Genomic DNA, 18123 nt, shown 5'->3' on the forward strand with positions numbered 1-18123 from the left:
GGCTACTCTGGTTTTCCCCACATTCCAGAAACTTGCACGATACCCGACTACGCTAAAGAAATGTGATTGGTTGTTTGTTAGTTTACCTGTTGGTTCTAGGAGGCGGATGCTTTTTATTCTGCTCCCTCCTTTTCATTAGAATTTCTGCTTCCTGGCCTTGTTTTGCACAGTCTATATCATGCGAGCTTCCCTCCCCTTTTTCCTTTGTAAAGCAAAAATATGGCATTGATCAGCTGTGGACCCTCACCAAAACCGAATATTTTCAATGAGAAGGATAAGGATGAACCTGCTTGTTCAGATGGAATGTTTTCGACCGGTATAACAGAGATTCCAGGAACAAGTGGGAGATTAGTTGCCACTTCCTCCTTTCTATTGATGAAAGAACACATACAGCACATCATTGGAATTCTGATAACAGGTAGCTTGAAGTAAACATATTCCCGAATATTTGCAAAGTTTGGAAGATGCTATTGGAATTGTCAAAGCTGCCAGTTGTGACTGAGGGCCTTGGTCATGTTGATAACAGTCAGAATCAAGGGAGGGACTCAAAGGACTTCAATCACAGCGTAGATGTGATTGGTGAGTTCAATGACAAAATCAAAAATAATGTGATGAAATTAAAGTGGCCTAACCTAAAGCATGCGTTATTTATTTAGGCCTTAAGAAATGCCATTTTCAACTGGATGTTGAAACAGAGGTTTGAGAAACCTATCTCCCTTACTGACCGAGGTCATTTCCATGATAGCAGTGAGATCATATGAAACAGTGAGCTAGAGAGGACAAAGACTCATCGGTTACCATTGCCCTGTGCCGTCTTCTGCTGCAGTGTGAAAAAGTTGTTGAGAAAGCCATGCGCCTATCCAAGGCCCATCGCCCACTTAGTATGTCTGGATTGTGATGTGCCCCGCCCGTTAAGTCCCTACCTCCATAGCCCATTTTGCCTCCCTCTGTTTTTATGTCTCTTAGATGGGTTGTAACTGTTAAGTGAATTTCTGTGCTCTGTACTGTACTTATGACGTGCAATGACCATAAATTTGATTCCAAAGCATTTCTGTGCTGTGATGGGCTGGAGACCAGTTTACTGTGTATCCTGCCTCTCGTCCAGAGTCAGCTGTGATAAACTCCAGTAAGTGGACAGAAAATTGATGGAATTTTAGGATAGACTGATCATACTGTAAGTTTGCACAAAGGCGTGGTAGCACAGACAAACAGAACATTACAGTTTGATACAGATACAGATAAAGACATGTAATCAAGATTGTTTTGCGGCAAAATATTTAGCCACATGCCTTAGTGGAGAGCTGTTCGTCAAGGTTAATACTCTATGTCAAAGATGCCAGATTGTGTAAGGTGAAAATGTGTGATGGCCAACTAGTCTGACATTCTTTGAACCAATAACATTAAATACAAATTAACTACCATCTTTTTGCAGCCAAAAGATGCACCATATTTAAAGGCGCAATCTCATTCACGGGTCCTATTTCCATATTTAACACGCACCGCATAATTAGGCGCTAGCTTAAAACATATGGTAGCATGCATGCATACTTGCCTATAATTAAAACCTGATCAAAACTGAGTTCAGTTGAAATTTACTTCACACATTATTTTTAATCAATCCACAGCCACAAATCCATCAAAGTTTTTATCTTCTGTATTCGATGTTTTCTTGATTGTCATTCTTTTTCTGTTGAGTTTTTTTTTTTTTATGTTTCTAGTGCACATTCTGCCCTTCCGCCTTTACCCTCCACATCATGTCCTCTATCTTGTCCTCCTTTGTTATATAAGCGGCTTGTAAGCAGGAAATCACTCATCAATGTCACTCAGCAATATTTACAGATTTTGGAACTTGGTGCATATAAAACGCAGTGTACCATTAGCCACCTTGTTGAGTTTGGCAATAATTTTAGACTTTTTTTTAAGACTTTTGCCTTAAGGTCGTGAATATACAGTAGCTATTTTTGTACACATGTATTTTATACTGTGGTCAACACTGCTGGTGGGCCGCATATTATTGATTTGGATTACCACATACAATGCTTTCACACTTCATGATTTACTAATGGGCACCCCATTGACAAGTCGTCACTGTAAAAAATGACGAATACCAAAAACACTTGCATTTGACAAATCGTCACTGTAAAAAATGACAAATACCAAAAACACTTGCATTTGACAACTCGTCACTGTAAAAAATGACAAATACCAAAAACACTTGCATTTGCAAGTGGCAGTTTAAAAATATTTGCAACAAAGGGCAAATTTCAAACGCAACAAAATGTGGGGTAGTATTTGTTACTTCTGATTTGATAATACGGCTTTCGTTTTGATGTAGTCAAAATGTTATACAGCTACATGAAAGTGGAAATGATGAGAGCTTTTATATGCTACCTAAACTGCTGTGCCAGTCAAGTTTCTTTGAGCTTAAAGATATCCCGGAGCTTTGTGCCAGGCAGCATCTCCATACGTCTTCTACAAGGACTAGTGTGCTTTCATGTTTCTTGCTTCTCAATGTGGATGTGACGGTGCTTTAGGAGACAAATTGTGCAAATTTGTAGCCCCTTACGACTTGAACTTTTTTTTTTTTTTTAGCTTAAAGCGCACTGATCCTAAGTTTAGTCATTTGATTTTTGGTTCATTTTTCAAATCAGCTGAAATAAACATTGCAAATCCAAATTAATTCCAGTGCGTGTTTACAAATATGTAAATGAGACAATTGTTTTGAGGTCTGGGGCAAATGCTTTGCAATTAACGCTAATGGGCAACAAACCAAGTGCTTGTCACTCTTTGAAAATCACGAATGCTTGTTTTTGTTGCACTTTGCAGGCTTGCCTCAAGGCTCTGCCCCATTTGAAACGCTGAGCTAACTGATAGCAGGAACACACCTTCATTTTGCCAAACTCATGTTAATGTGGATCTTGTCTACACGACTTCCAAGCTTTGCACGAAAATTGTGGTGGTGGGTGGCTGGGGTGAAACAGAAGGAGAAAGAGAGGGAGAGTCAGCCTGAGCAAATGTCAGAAGAAGACAGCAGAGAATACAGAAGGTTTCACACACAAGACCATATGCAAATGATGTGCTTTGTGTTCATGTGCTGGCAAGCATATGCAGCGATCTTTCTGTCTGTGTCTTGTTGCGACATAGCAAAATTGCTACGACTCACCATTGCATTTGTTTATGTGTGGGTGTGTGTTTGTATGCACAAAGCCTAAGCGTATGCCGGGTTCCTGTGGAGGCTGCGGCTGGAGACGAATGTGTGTGTGTGTGTGTGTGTGTGTGTGTGTTATGGGAGCGTATGCTCTTGCGTCATTTTGTAAATGAGAAAGAAACGTTACAGGCTGAAATCCCATTACAGTTTGTTGTAAGCATGCGGCTGTGCGGACATGATATGCATGTCATTTGGGCTTCACAAAATGATTGTCAATGGGGTGTTTCTCAAGAGAATTTGATCTCTGAAAGTCACCTTCATTTTTATATCTTGTAGTCCAATTTTGCTTTGCCTTGTAACTAATTCTCAATGTCTTTCTTTGTGCTGCAAAGGAGCGAGAGCTAATGCCCCTGGAGATAGATGGTAAGATGCCATTTAGGTGACGGGGGCAGCCACGTGTCAATCGCATCACTGAACTTTGACAGTTTTGCTCTGCAAAGATATAGAATTTTGCTCGTAGTCTACATCCCGCCTCGTACAAGCACATTTGCCAAAAGAGTATGGCGGATCACATTTTATTTATTGTGTTCTGCATTAAGACAACATCGGTGCCGAACTAGTCACTCCAAATGGGGACACGGTGCACCAGTGCATCAAACAGTACAGATGGAAGCAGTTCAAGCATGTGATGCTAACCTGGAAAAATAAAGAAATTAAAGGAAGTGGAGAACACTCAGATTCAAGGAGGAATCAAATAAGAATCAGATACGGCTGCAGTATGAACGTAATCCAAGCCAAATCTAGTGGTTTTCTTTTTGTTTGTTTTTTAAATACCACCATGTTGGGTTAAAAATTTGACACAGCACATTGGATCGAATTTTTCTTTTTCTTTATTTCTGGGTCCATTGAGTCAATGTTCAGCTGTATTCTGTCACAGCTTGTATTTTCACCTTTTTTTATTGGCCTCTTGTCACACCTATTTGAAAATTATTGTGTGTGTGTTACAGAGTTGCGAGAGGCCTTCAAGGAGTTTGACTATGATGGGGATGGCTTCATACATTACAAAGACATTGCTGACTGCATGAGGACCATGGGCTACATGCCTACAGAGATGGAACTGATTGAGATCATCCAGCAGATCAAGATGAGATGTATGTATTAATTCATGAGGATTTGTGGGTGTGCATGTATGTGTATGAGCATGAGTGCATGCACGTTTTTCATTTCTTCCTCAGAATATGTCATTCAATGACTGATGGGTCCATCTCAAGTGAGCAAGTGTGTGTAACGTGTAATGTGTCGACGTGTGTTGCGCTTTTTTTCCCCCGCTATCCGGGATTGATGTTTGTCTTTGAAGCCAGGGACATTGGAGCATTTTTGCAGACTGATTAATGGCCCTCCCCCTGCATGTGTGGTGCTATAGAAGTATTACGCTGTATGTTGAAGTGGGCGTGGAGATATGTTCTTTCAGTACTCCATGTCGGGGTTGGTTTTGCTTCTTTTTCCTCAAACATGACATACATTCAAACATGACAAATAAAAAAATATGTCAGAGGGAGGCAGTTGAAAACAGCCAAATGTATTCTGTTTGTCCTTGATATTTCAAAAGACGCTCCTCGACATACAGGTGATTCAAAACTTGCGGGTCTGAATGTAAGATTTATTGTATGTGTTGTCTGGTAGAGTCAAAATGGAAAATTCTCACTGAATGCACAAAAGGTACACCTACATAACCATACACGATTCAGTACAATATTTATACAGTACATGCCAAACTAAATCATAGTTTATCCCAAATGGCATAGTCATCAAATTAAGCCAGCCAGATTTTATATTAACTTTGAAGCATGCAAAGTCAAGTCAGTTGGGCAGGACAGTAACACAAGGTAGACGGGGTCAAAGCCGATTTTTTTTTGTATATACGCAAAAATGTCTAAATTACTTTTTCTTTCTTTCTGAAAAAGGGCAGTTGGCCTAAAATTACCTTATTATTTGAATGTACCATTACGCTGTTGTGTATACATACAAAATCCAGCAAGCAAAAAAAGGTAGAAGAAGATACATTGTCATTTCATAGGAAATTGCTGGGACGAGTATAAGCTTAGTCAGTGTTAGTGAGTTGAACTTTGAAAAGATGACACAAGACGTCCTCATAGTGGTTTGTAGCTTTTATTGCACAGCTTGCCCAAATGAAGTTTTAACAGTTAACAATAAAACAAAAGACTCAGCCAAGCTGTGTCCCAGAGAGTTAGAACTTGAATTTGTGTCTTCATATTTAGTTGTCTTCGTGACTGTGGGAAAAATCCCTTAAAAATGTTATGACGCATTGTTTTAGATCGTTTTTAATACACGGTGTAAAACGTTACACAGGACTGAAAAATAGCATGCATCAAAGCACTTAAACCCCGGAACCATACTACATAAACAAAACCTAAATCAATAATCATGATGACAGAGAATCTTAGCTTCCAGTCTCGGAGGATTTAAGTCCAGATGTTTTTCCACATCTGTAACAACTCGATTTGACATGTTTTCAATCATTTTCACGCATGGATGAACCTTGTGACAAGAACAGGTTGTCAATGTCAGAACACTGATTTACCACCAAAAAAGCTATGAAATGTAATTCCCATAACTAATCATATATATATATATATATATATATATATATATATATATATATATATATATATATATATATATATATATATATATATATATATATATATATGACAAATGGCGAATAAGATATTTTCTGACACTGCTTGTCAGTGTGTATAGTATCATAGTAATATGTGCATGTACATGTACTGAATGCTACTGATACTTTAATTTGATTCTACAGGAAGAACAGGGTTCAGTTCTTTCTTATTAAATCTTTATGGAACCAACTTTACCATGAAATGACATCCTTTTTTCATAACCAGTCAAGCACTCTCAATTGCAAAAATCATATTTTTCTCCCAAGACGTTCAGTAGTTTTTATACACTGTTGATAATAGGCTGACCCACTTTCAGCAAAAGCATTTCTTGTGCAGTTTGAGAACTCCTCCCAGACTGCTGCTCCACAAGTGTCGAGCCAAAGAAAAATGCATCTTATCTTTAGGGCAACTAAGAAAATCATTGGCTATCTTGTCTGAAAATCACATCATTATCCGTCTCATATTTCAGAGTTCTTCAGCGGCTGATTTTTTTTTTTAAATTACTGTTTAGATTTACTGCTGCAATTCAGCGGGAAAGGAGAGCAACACAACATTTTAATCATTAAATGGCCACAAAGCCTGTGGCAGAAGCAATGTCAAGCACAATCTGTTTTGTGACACTGGTCAAGCTCTTCCCCTTTGAAAGTCATATTTTGAATCATTTGTTCCAACTGTCACCTGTACATTCAGTCAAGTGACAAGTATAATTCAGCAGCTAACCAGTCAAACAACCAACACAAGTGCTTTGTCAAAAACCTGCTTTATACGAGTAGATTCTTACACTATAATGGAATTCAACAGAAAAACAAAATAGCAAGCGAGGAATTAGAAACTGCTAACCACCTCTTAGCACAAGAGGTGCTCATTTCTTCACATTACTCATAAAGATCATATACAATGCCAATATTAACCTCTGGTGGAAAATTACAAAGAATATTTTTGACTTGACTTTAAAACCTTCAAGAGTCTTGCCTACCTAGTAGATTGTGAAAACACAAGCTCGCATTTTGTTCTGTAGCTAAACAGCATTCAACATTTTTCATATTTATTTCAGATGATATTGATGAGGCGGAACAAAACTGACTCAACATCATTACTGGCTATATGTTTTAGCTGTCCAACTCACTGATAGTATAACGATATACTCACCCGAGTTCAGTTCACACTTACTGATGGTGTGAATGTGAGTGTGAAAGGTTGTCTGTCCCTATTTATGCCTTGCCATTGAATGGCGACCAGTTCAGGGTGAAGTCTGCCTTTTGGCTGAAGTCAGTCGGGATTGGCTCAAGCACACTCTGATCCTTAACAGTATCCGCTGATAATGGAATGAAAAAGAATGTTTTATCTGCAGCAATCATCAAGGTGTACATACCCACCATTTGATGCACACTAAGACATGGGCATTTTAAATTTAAAGGCACTATATGCATGTGTTTATGTACCAGATCAAATGCAAGATAAATGCGCCCTGTGTGTGTGATGACCTTGTTGAAAAATGATACATTTTAACATAGGAAAATACCACAACTCAATTTCCTTGTACTAAAATCTGTTAACAAAAAACACACACACACACACAATCAAAAACATGTGTGCTCACACCAGTTGGTGTGCACACATCATCGGTTAAAAAAAAACTACTTCAAACTATGTTGTTATCACTTCGTTGTCATGCTTCCACATGTCTTACAGCTTCATGCCAAATTGTATTAAAATAATCCCTCTACTACTACAATTTCTTCATACAATATCCCATTATGACAATATTAAGGGTTTTTTTTTTTGGATGTGTCTTGAATGTATTCACAGTATTTGCCAAGAAGCTCAAAATTGAGTTGGAGTGTGTCTTTTTTCCATTGATCATCCTTGAGATGTTTCTACATCTAATTTTTGGTAAATTTTTGTTTGGACATGATTTGGAAAGGCACACACCTAGCTATATACGGTCCCACAATTGACTGTGAATGTCAGAGCACAAACACTAAACATGAAGTCAAGGGATTCGTTTTGACCTGCGAGACGGAATTGTCAAGCCTGTATGGTCGAGCGGATAGACGAAAGCCACTCCTTAGTAAATATAACATAGCAGAACCCATCTGGATTTTGCCAGAGTCTTGCACCATGAGAAATAAAAATCTGATTGAACTCTTTGGTGTAAATGCCAGGCATCATGTTCGGAGAAAACCAGGCAATGCTCATCACCAGGCCATAATCATTCCTACAGCGTAGTGTGGTGGTGGCAGCATAATGCTATGGGGATTTGGGTTTTTCAGCAGCAGGAACTTACAGACTGATCAGCATCAAAGGCAAACTGAATGCAGCAATATACGGAGATATCTTGGATAAAATTCTGCTCCAGAGCGCGTTTGACCTCAGACTGGGCAAAAGGTTTCTTTTTCAGCAGGACAGGCCCGAAGCACACTGCCACGATCTTCACGAATTGGCTTCGGAACCAATCTGTGAATGTCCTGGAGAGGCCCAAACAGAGTTCAGACTTGAATCTGATTGAACATCTCTGGAGAGACCTGAAAGTGGCTGTCTGTGTTATATATTTTGACAGGACTTATATAGAAGAGCTTCACTGGCTATTTTACTTTTTTACAAAATTGTGTCATTCCTTTGACAAAAACACAATGAAATGTCTACAAAAATGTGAGTTATTCTCATCTTAGTAAAATATTTCTATTTGATATCCTTCAGTTCCATTTTGCTGTAACGCTCCTTGATCTGTTAGTTTTATGAGATTAAATCACATCACATTGATGTAACCACGTAATGTAGTTTCATAATTTTCCCTTATAAATCCTGACAAAGCCAAAAATAAATAGTCAAGAGCAGGGATCCACACTGAGAGCTAAACCTTCCCGATGCTTAAATAAGCTTTGTTTGCTCACAGACACATTAGGAGTTTAACTTGTTGCTATGCCATCAGTTTGTTGTACTGCCCTCAGGTGGCTAAAAACCCATCACGTTATAAGAAATTAATGTGCACTAAAAACGTCATCACTTTGTTTTGCTCAGCATAAACAATATTAATGATGCCCACCTGCGCCTGCTACCATTGTTAGTTTGTTCTTCTCTTGTGCAGGGGGTGGCCATGTGGACTTTGATGACTTCTGCGAGTTAATGGGCCCGCGAATGCTAGCTGAGACTGCTCACATGGTCGGCCTCAAGGAGCTCCGCTGTGCTTTCAAACAGGTGAGGAACCCAACATCATTGCAAGTGTGCGATTCTTTCTTGTGTGAGGTGATTAGACAAGAAGGTATTCTCAAAAAGGAATATGCAGCAAAAAATTCTTACCAAAAAAAAATGCAAAGACCAACATGTAGTTTTTGCCCTGCAGGTAGCTGGTGATAGCAGCAAGATTCCAATTAACCACCAGCTATCGGCAGATCTTGGTAGGGCCTAAGGATCCATTCGTAGAGTACCCAGTAAGCAAAGGTTAGGTTATTTGAGTGTTGCCGTTTTAATTTTATTCACATTTAACTGGTTTATATTTACAGTCAGTTGTCAAGTAATTGTAAATGTGGGCAGCTTCTCCACTTGAAAGTGTTTCACTTGGTCACAGAATATTTCAGATGGAATTTATTAAATGATCAAGCAAGTTTTCGTTGTGTCTCTTTTCATTTTAACCTTCCTGCTTTTTGACACTTCATCAAGCTGTTGCATTAAGTACATTGGCGTTTGCATTAGATTGGGGCTCAATGCCATACTGATATTATTTATTACACTTATTTCTGAATAAGTGTAACCAGAAATATAAACACAATGTTTACTTATGAACAGCCTTAATTGTACTCCTGTTTCACATTTTCCACAACAAATAAGGTTAGTATGGTCTTAACTTTTAAGATTAGCAACAAATAATGTATTACCGAAGCATTGAGGCAGGACATTGTCCTGTATGTTGCATAGCACTTCTTAAAAAAAAAAACGCACACACACAGATCACTGCTGGAAAAGTAGATCTTGGGTCAAAAAAGTTTGGGCACCCCTGGTGTAGACCTAGTATCAGCTAATGGGTGAGCCAGCCCTGGCTGACCTTTTCAATGTCACCTTCCACATTGTAACTGGGTGAGCAATCAGTCGTGATTTCTTTGGTCATAATAGTGAAGGTATGAAGAGGTGGATTAAGCTGGGTTATTTCCACTGCAGGTACCGAATGCATGGCCTGCCACAAAGTCAGATAAACAAGATTTTTAAATCACACCTAATGCTCCGAGCAAAATCGTGACCAAGCAAGACAAATTAGGTTATTTTGCAGAATTTCTAAGCAAGCCTTTTGCCTGGGAACTGTGCGGGGGAGGCGTTATTAATGATTACCGCTGAATGGACGACGCTGACATAAAGAGCGTTTGGTGCTAATAAATATTAAAGAATGCTTGATATGCTACAGTGCACTCACTTTGCTCTTGATTTATATGGGTAGAGCCATATTGGGAAAGTAGACTCATCAATCAAAAAAGATCACATTTTAGGAGCTCTTTATTGCATTCAATAACCGGCTTATGATTTTGTTTGAATGTTTTGTCACTCAACTTAAGGGTTCAATTTAACACTCGTCTGTATTTATGCTCACTGTTTCACAATACCGTGTGCCAACAATATCAGAATGTACGACAAAAGTGGTCATGTGTTCAGACCCCCCCCCCCCCCCCCCACACACACACACACACACACACACACATAGGATAGAATAGCATAGGATAAAAACACTGTTTTTAAAAGATGCAGTTATCTATTAGGTGATGTTTGACAAATCCAGCAGCTGCACAATGTCATAATTGATACTTCAGCGCTTTTGAGCCATTGATGAGTGGAGGTAAGTCTCAGAGCTTCATTTTTGAAAAGCACTCTGCAGAGTAAGTGAAACAGGGGAGACTTACCGCATTGCAAAGGGCAATCTAGAGATTCAGATACAATTAAGGTTGATAAGTTTAATAATAAATCATCGGTGGCGCAGTGAATAGCACGTCCGCCTTGCTGCCTAATTCATATTCTACAAACGCAATACAGTAGAATTTTTTGAGTGTGCGGCTGCATGGAACAAATTATCGGATAGAAAATGATGGTATTGACTTCCCTTTGTTAATAAATGAATTTCATATTCATTATTTTTAATATTCAGTTCAGTTATTCTAAAAATTCATTTGCACAATCAAAGGCTTCTCTCAGAATAGATTCCTGGCCTACAGACTTCACACATTTTCCTGCAACAGCAGCCTAATTGTGCAAACACCAAAAATATAGCTTTGGCTCTGTTGCTCTCAGTCAAGCTTGTTCACACTTTTTTTTTTTTTTTTAACGCAGCATTGGTCATATGTCTTTGCGTGGAGTGTTTCTTGCGTCATTGTCAGCACCAGAAATAATCAGTCAAAGGAGAGACACATGAGTGACTCCAGGCACCGTGTGTGTGCAAATGAGTAATCACTTTCAGCCGCTTCCTCACTTCCCAAGATGTTCTCACTTCAGGACAACACCTCATGAGTCAGCATTAGCTCCATCTGCAGATTTAATCTGGTTGCGGCTTTCTCAGGACCTCGGAGAGCTGGGTAGGAGTTCTCCAACATCCATTCGCTTTCTTTTCTATCCGAGGAACGCTAATTGGGCTTTTAATGTGGCTTTTAATAACCTCTAAAACCCTTGTGTTGTTTGTACTCTGTTTATCTCAGAAAGTCTACTTTTGTTCTCTCTTACTCTCTTGGTTTAATCCTCTATATCCTTTGGTTTGACTTTCATTTGCAGTTTGACAGCAACGGGGACGGCAAGATCACGCTCGAGGAGCTGAAGGATGGCATGAAGACGCTCCTTGGCGAGAAGCTGAAGAAGGGCGAGCTGGAGGAGATCCTCGGTGACATTGACCTAAACAAGGATGGCAACATCGACTTTGATGGTGAGCAGCTGGGGGGAGGGTGGCTTGGCAGGAGGAAAGAACAACCTAGAGGACAGAATGAGATGTTGAGCTGCTTGAATGAGCGCAAGCCACCAAGGCTTGAACATTTGTCACCGGAAAAAATCAATGAGCAAGCGGCAATGATTTAAGTTCATTGGGACCTGGCTGCACGCCGCCTCTCGCCCTAAGTCAGCTGGGATAGGCTCCAGCTCACCCGCAACCCTATAAAGAACAAATTGATGGATCTGTAACTAAAACGATGGGGAGTTGTTTTTTGTTTTTTTTAAACTACATTTCATTGGTTCCATGCTGAGTGTACATGTGTAGAACATCTCCAAGGCCGTTTTCTAACCCTTATCTCAGTGGTCCCCAATCAAATTTTGTTATGCCGTACCCATAGGGGATTTGTTTTGACCACAACTATGTAAGCGGTAACTTCCTAGTGTTGGTCTGAAAAAAAATGGGCTTGATTCTTTAGACCAGAGATTTTCAAGGTGTAGCACAAGTACCATTAGTGATGCATGAGCACCTTCTAATTGTACATTAAACATTGTACAGTAAAAAGGAAACCACTCAAGGGCCGGTATATTTAGCATTTTCACTCATTTTTCAAGGCCAACATAATATTGTATACTATTTTTATGTAAATACGGGGGCTGCCATTGAATGATTGACTTCCATTCTTCAGTTACACAAGCATGTAGGTAACAGCTGTGTTGTAAGTGTTGAAACACTGCCATCCAATGGTCACAGTTACTCACAACTTAACTTAACACGCTATCAACAGGCTATGTAGACCAACTTCAATATGACAACACCTAATTCTTGAACATCATTGCAATGTCCTTATCAGGCTTTTATTTAGAAGTTTCCTCTCGGAGCGGTGGTTATATTCCAATTAGCTCCTTTGTCATAAATTATTGCCATCACATTACATAGCTACCAACATCAACACATCGCCATTAAAGAAAAATTTTCTATCACTGACGAAGCACGCTTAGAAACCGTTCCTCCTTTACGCTGTCCTTGTACTGTAAATGGCAAAAGTCTCTGCTAGACACGGACCTGAAGACAAGACATATGGTGCATTCCAATGCAGTTGAACATTACGAATTCAGACAGAAAAAAAGCCACTAAATAAATGTTAAATAACTTAATAACTGTAATAATGGTTAACAATGTCATATTGTCATATACTTGTTTAGTAAAATATATTGCTTCAGGAATTAATCTGAATAGAAAAAGTCCACAAAATATTAAAACTGCTCCTTAAATTAAGTCAATAATTCTCAAAACTACTCTGCAAAAATATATAGACATTTAGAGCCTTGTTAATAATGTGATTGTGAACTTCTCATTTTAAAAATCTGCTCGATGGAAATTATCATACAAACAAAGCTACCAGATAAAACATAAGAGCAATTGATGGAGAAAAAGAATGTAGGAGGACAAAAAGGCGTGGTTACCCGAAGAAGCCTTGCCTGAAAGGTTCTTTGCAATCTAATTGTGCTTTTTCCTCAATCAATACACACGCCTGCGTGTGTCACATGCGACACATTGAGAACACACAGTGCTGGACAGCTCAAGGACTTAGCAGAAATTGCATTACCTGCTGAGAAAATACACACACTCATACACACACACACACACACACACACACACGCACACACGTGCGGATGCTCGTGATTGCAAAGAATGCAGGCTTTAACACACAGAGAGCCGAGAAGTGTGATCTGTTTTGTCTTGTGATGGCAATCCAATCTATTGTAATTATCGGGAACATATAAAAAGGCGTGTCACTGTCAAACGGGATCAATAAGCAAGTGCTCTTTCTCATCATCATCAGTTAGCCTCCAGGGCACAGTTTGAAGGTGTCACATGGGCAGAATGTCTAACGAGGTGCAACACTTTCCGCCCCTCACCTCAATAGGTGTCATCAAATTCAACTCATCATTGTAAAAAGGCATCCTGTGCCTTGCACAAAGAACATATAACTGATTTATATGTAGAAAAACGCTTGCAGCACTCCTCATATGAAGTGGCTGAGTCAAACAATTTAATTATTTTTTTCGTTCCTACCCCCCCCCCCCCCCCCCACACACACACACACACACACACACACACACACACATACACGCACGCACACCAACATACACACTTTTGGCTCAGTTTCTAGTTCGGTGGCTCAAAAAAAAAAACAGGCTTCCTCCATTATGCAGCCAATCAGTTCAAAGATTATGCAAAGAATATATTCATATTACATATATTTAATACAGTCTCTGCATATTGAATAGAGCTGCTCTAGGAGGCAAGTTGTATCAAAGATTAAAATAATTACATATAACAAAAAACACACACACAAATAATTGTTTTATAATGGATGCAACATGTATTTGTTCTTTTGTTTTTAGCCAGTAGATTCAATAATTGTAAAACTGTTGAATGCTGTGCCTGTAGAACACATCTTTGTTTTTGTAAGCATTTGCGGACCATAAACTACTTTTATTTATTATTATTTTACACACTGGAGTGAATCCATTGGATAATCCCACCCACAGAGGTGGGAAGTTCATCAGTAGTGGAGTACCCGAAGCAAACCTACACCGGCATGGGGATAACATGAAAACTCAACACAGAGAGGCCAAAGCTGGGGTCGAGCCCAAACATGTGCTAAACAGTCTTCCGCCGTATGGCCCAATAATCATTATCATCATCATCATAACATAAAAACAGCAATAATAATAATTAGGGATGAGTGACTCATGTCATCGGTATTCATAATTGCAGCTGATACTAGTATTACTCCTCACTGGATTCTTTACGATCACAGACAAGAAATTTCAAATTAGAAAAGTAGAAAATTCCCATGACTCTCATGAAATTGTAGGAATATGTTATATTGAAATAAATAGGACCTTCTTTAAAATTATCTGTCATTATTTAGTTTACTATTTTAAAATTCTTATTCTTGAATTGATCTATCTATTTTTATGCGGCAAAGACATTTATTGTATCAAAGTACAGTAAAACTCTTCTACAACGATTAAATGTCATAGTAATGTTTATTTTTACTCTTATTCTTATTCTTATTATTTGTTTTATAATCTTATCTAATTTTATAATCTAATAATCTGTCCTTTAGTGGGTTTAAATTGACCTGAAAACTCAGTTATGCAGGTACGTGAGTGTTTGTCCTTACTTTCACGTTGATTTGATTTTGTTTTGATAGTTTTGTCAAAACAAATTCAAAGGCATTAGATGAAAAAAGTCAGACGGTATCTATTTACTTAGGACGGCAATGTTCTCTTCTCTTACAGCAAACAGTTTCCCGAGAGCCATAAAAGAGTGCCATAAAAGATAAAGATAGTAGGTTAATCTGGCATTAAGCCTTAAAGCCCATTCAGTCAATAGCGAGATGTGCACTGCACGGTGACAATGAGAAGGCTTCCCTGTAAAACAATAGCTGTGATTAGGTTGGATTAGTTAGACAGTGTGAGACTCGCTTTCGGATGGATTTCCCTGAGACAATTGCGTACCTTTTTGGGCAGGTAGTAGGATCTTTGATACAACCGTTGAAGGGAGGGGCAAAGATATGTGTTAATGGTTTTGACTCATCTGTGTGAGTTTGAGGATTTTTACGTTTACAATGATCTGATTTCCTTCTGGTTCAATTAAGGTCGGTTCTGGACGAATCTCACGAAGGGATTTTGTTATGCACGCACACACACGCATGTACATGCACACACTAGCAATTTCACACACACGGGGGTTCTTCAGTCATAACGGGGACATCCCATTATGATTACTAACCTAACATCAACCATCACAACAGATTGCCAAACCATAACGGTTAGGCTAACCTCAACCAAAATCCAATTTCAACTTGGACTCATGTCTTGACACTCAACAAACGGTCTGAACTTGTGGGGTTCACCAATATAGTCCTCACAAGTGCACAAAATTCCCACAAAGAAAGTCAAACCTGGAATTTGGTCCTCGCCATGTAGAGAAAATCAAGGGATCACATACACACGCACACACACAATCAATCACACACGTAGTTTACGCACACATACCCACACCCAACCCCCATTACTCAAACTAGTACCATGCTGATCACATACATATCACATATCACATACATATGATATGTATCATATGTACAGTATGTACATGTACATGTATGTATGTAGATGTGTTTGATTGTTTTTTAAAATTGTGTTTCTCCAAAAGCACTTGTCTCTTATCTGGCGTAGAACAATATTTGGTCATTTTGGGAGGCATTTTTGAAAATCCCCAAAACGTAAGATATAGTACTCCTTTATTTATTTATTTATTGCTTATTTATTCATGAGACATTTGATGAGCTTGACTGCAGCTGTGTAAAAAATAGCACCCAACAAATGCAATGATGCTCACCTGAATTAGATCCATGTGTTTTTGTTCTTTCAACCCTTATGATGTTCATTAAAGTGCTGATAATGTCATCCTATCAAACTGTGAAAGTTTTGGGTGAATGAGTGAACTCAGTATGGGCTGATAATGAGGTACAGCAGCATTCCTTTGTGATCATTAACCCCTGCTGTCTCCTTCTGCAGAGTTTATGATGATGCTCTCTGCTCGATGACCTCTGATGGAGGGTGAGGACGGCATTGCAGCCACTCGCTGAGCCCTTGATTTCCTTTATTTTGTCTTGTGAAACTATCTATAATGTTTATCATTCATGAAAATAATAAATAGATCATGCGAAAGCAGCAGTCAATGCAAATGTGAGTTATAATGAGGCATTAGTAAGACATTGGTGCTGCATTGTCGCTCCCTTGTGGCTAAAGCGGGTACATATTAAAGCGTATTTGCAAAACGGAGGACTTACGTCATTTCAGTACTTGCCCACAAAAAGGTATACGTACAGTATGTGTTGTTTCCGGACCTCATCAAAAAATTGGAGGAAATGGTCCGTTGCATTTGAGCTGCGACTGTATTGCAGTTATTAGGTAGCCTATATTTTTTAGGCCATCCAGAGTTCACCCAGAACCCCCTCTCCTCAAAAAAAAAAAAAAAAAGAAGTCAATTCATTGTGTGATCTTGAATGTTTCGGTTTGAGATCTTCAATAAATAGAAATAACGTGCTTATGAAGATTTGTAGTTTAAAACTTACTTATTCGTGCTGAGTTTACAGTTTTGTTTGTGTGTGTGTGTGTGTTTTAAAATAAATACCTCAATATACAGTCTTTTTTTTAAGCGACCGCGTAGCCCAAGGCATTCTTTTTCTCAAAAAAGGAACTTGTGCAACAGGGCATTTTTCTTTTTTTTAAACAACCATGCATAGCAGGTCATTTTTGTTTAACAGGCCATGTATGGTGGGGAGTTTCTCTTGAAACATATCTGGCACAGCTTGGGAACTTATTGCACTTTTGAATGTGTAACTACAAGATTCTGTTTTGAACATGTAACGTGGACAAAGAAGAGGCAGTGTAACTGACAATTGGGGAGGTTTACTGTTTAGAAACAAAGCCTGCTGGAGGGGATGAAGAACACAGGAATTAGTCTGCGAGTCTTTGTTTGAATAGAAAGACCTCAACATGGTTAGCTGTGCTCTTTTCAATTTGTGACCGAAGCGCAGCGCGACACATGTCGCCGCTTGTGGTTTTGCGATGGCATTACACTTGCACTTCTATCCGATAGTTTCCTCTCCATCTCCATCAACGTCTGATACGGCTAATGTACAGCACAAGACTCGACTCTCCAGCGTGTGATCAAGACCTCACAGTGCATCTGTGGAGCAGCCTTCCCCTCACTGCAGGACATTTACCACACCAGGGTTCTGCTGAGCACACACAACCTCATCGGGGACAATACTCACCTACAACACAACCTGTTGGAACTGCTGCCATTGGGCAGACAGACACCACAGGAGCCTGAGGGCCAGCCCTGCCAGGCTGGCAAACAGCATCTACCCACAGGCCATCCGGATTCTGAACAAACCCCTCACGCGCTATTTTCCTCATCACCAGTCACTTTACCGCATGCACACATGCACCTTACAAACCCTGCACAGTGCAGGAAATACATATTTTGCGCGATCATCCTCATATGTTTACAGTTTCTTCCACTCCATCTACTCCGTAATATGCTCAGAATGTAAGTCTATTCATTTATTAGTGCTTCGTTATTAATGCCCTTACTGCTTTAGTTTGTTGGTTCGTTTGTTTTTTTTGCTTTTGTTTTATTGCCTACTTTATTATTTGCTCAATTGTGGAATGTAGTCTGCTTGGGGAAGTGAACAGAATAAGAATTTCATTGTGTACTATTACTATGCATATGACAATAAAACTGTTGAATCTTGAATTACAACCAGCAATTTTCTATTTTCAGAACGT

The 18123-nt window shown here is 39.1% G+C and overlaps 1 protein-coding gene across 1 annotated transcript in view; it reads left to right on the forward strand.

The window, feature by feature from the left end:
* LOC148421132 (calcium-binding protein 2-like) overlaps positions 1 to 18091 on the forward strand; it is a 39467-nt gene extending 21376 nt beyond the window's left edge. Inside the window, exons 6-10 of the mRNA XM_088418618.1 lie at positions 3541 to 3571; positions 4156 to 4299; positions 8939 to 9048; positions 11596 to 11743; positions 16342 to 18091. Coding sequence (XP_088274744.1) covers positions 3541 to 3571; positions 4156 to 4299; positions 8939 to 9048; positions 11596 to 11743; positions 16342 to 16370 — 462 coding nt within the window. The 3' untranslated portion in view covers positions 16371 to 18091. The remainder of the gene's footprint in view (positions 1 to 3540; positions 3572 to 4155; positions 4300 to 8938; positions 9049 to 11595; positions 11744 to 16341) is intronic.
* Positions 18092 to 18123: the final 32 nt, after the last annotated feature.

Source organism: Hippichthys cyanospilos, chromosome 7 (genome assembly GCF_059441005.1).
Source record: "Hippichthys cyanospilos isolate Australia breed blue-spotted pipefish chromosome 7, RoL_Hcya_1.0, whole genome shotgun sequence".
Lineage (NCBI taxonomy): Eukaryota > Metazoa > Chordata > Actinopteri > Syngnathiformes > Syngnathidae > Hippichthys > Hippichthys cyanospilos.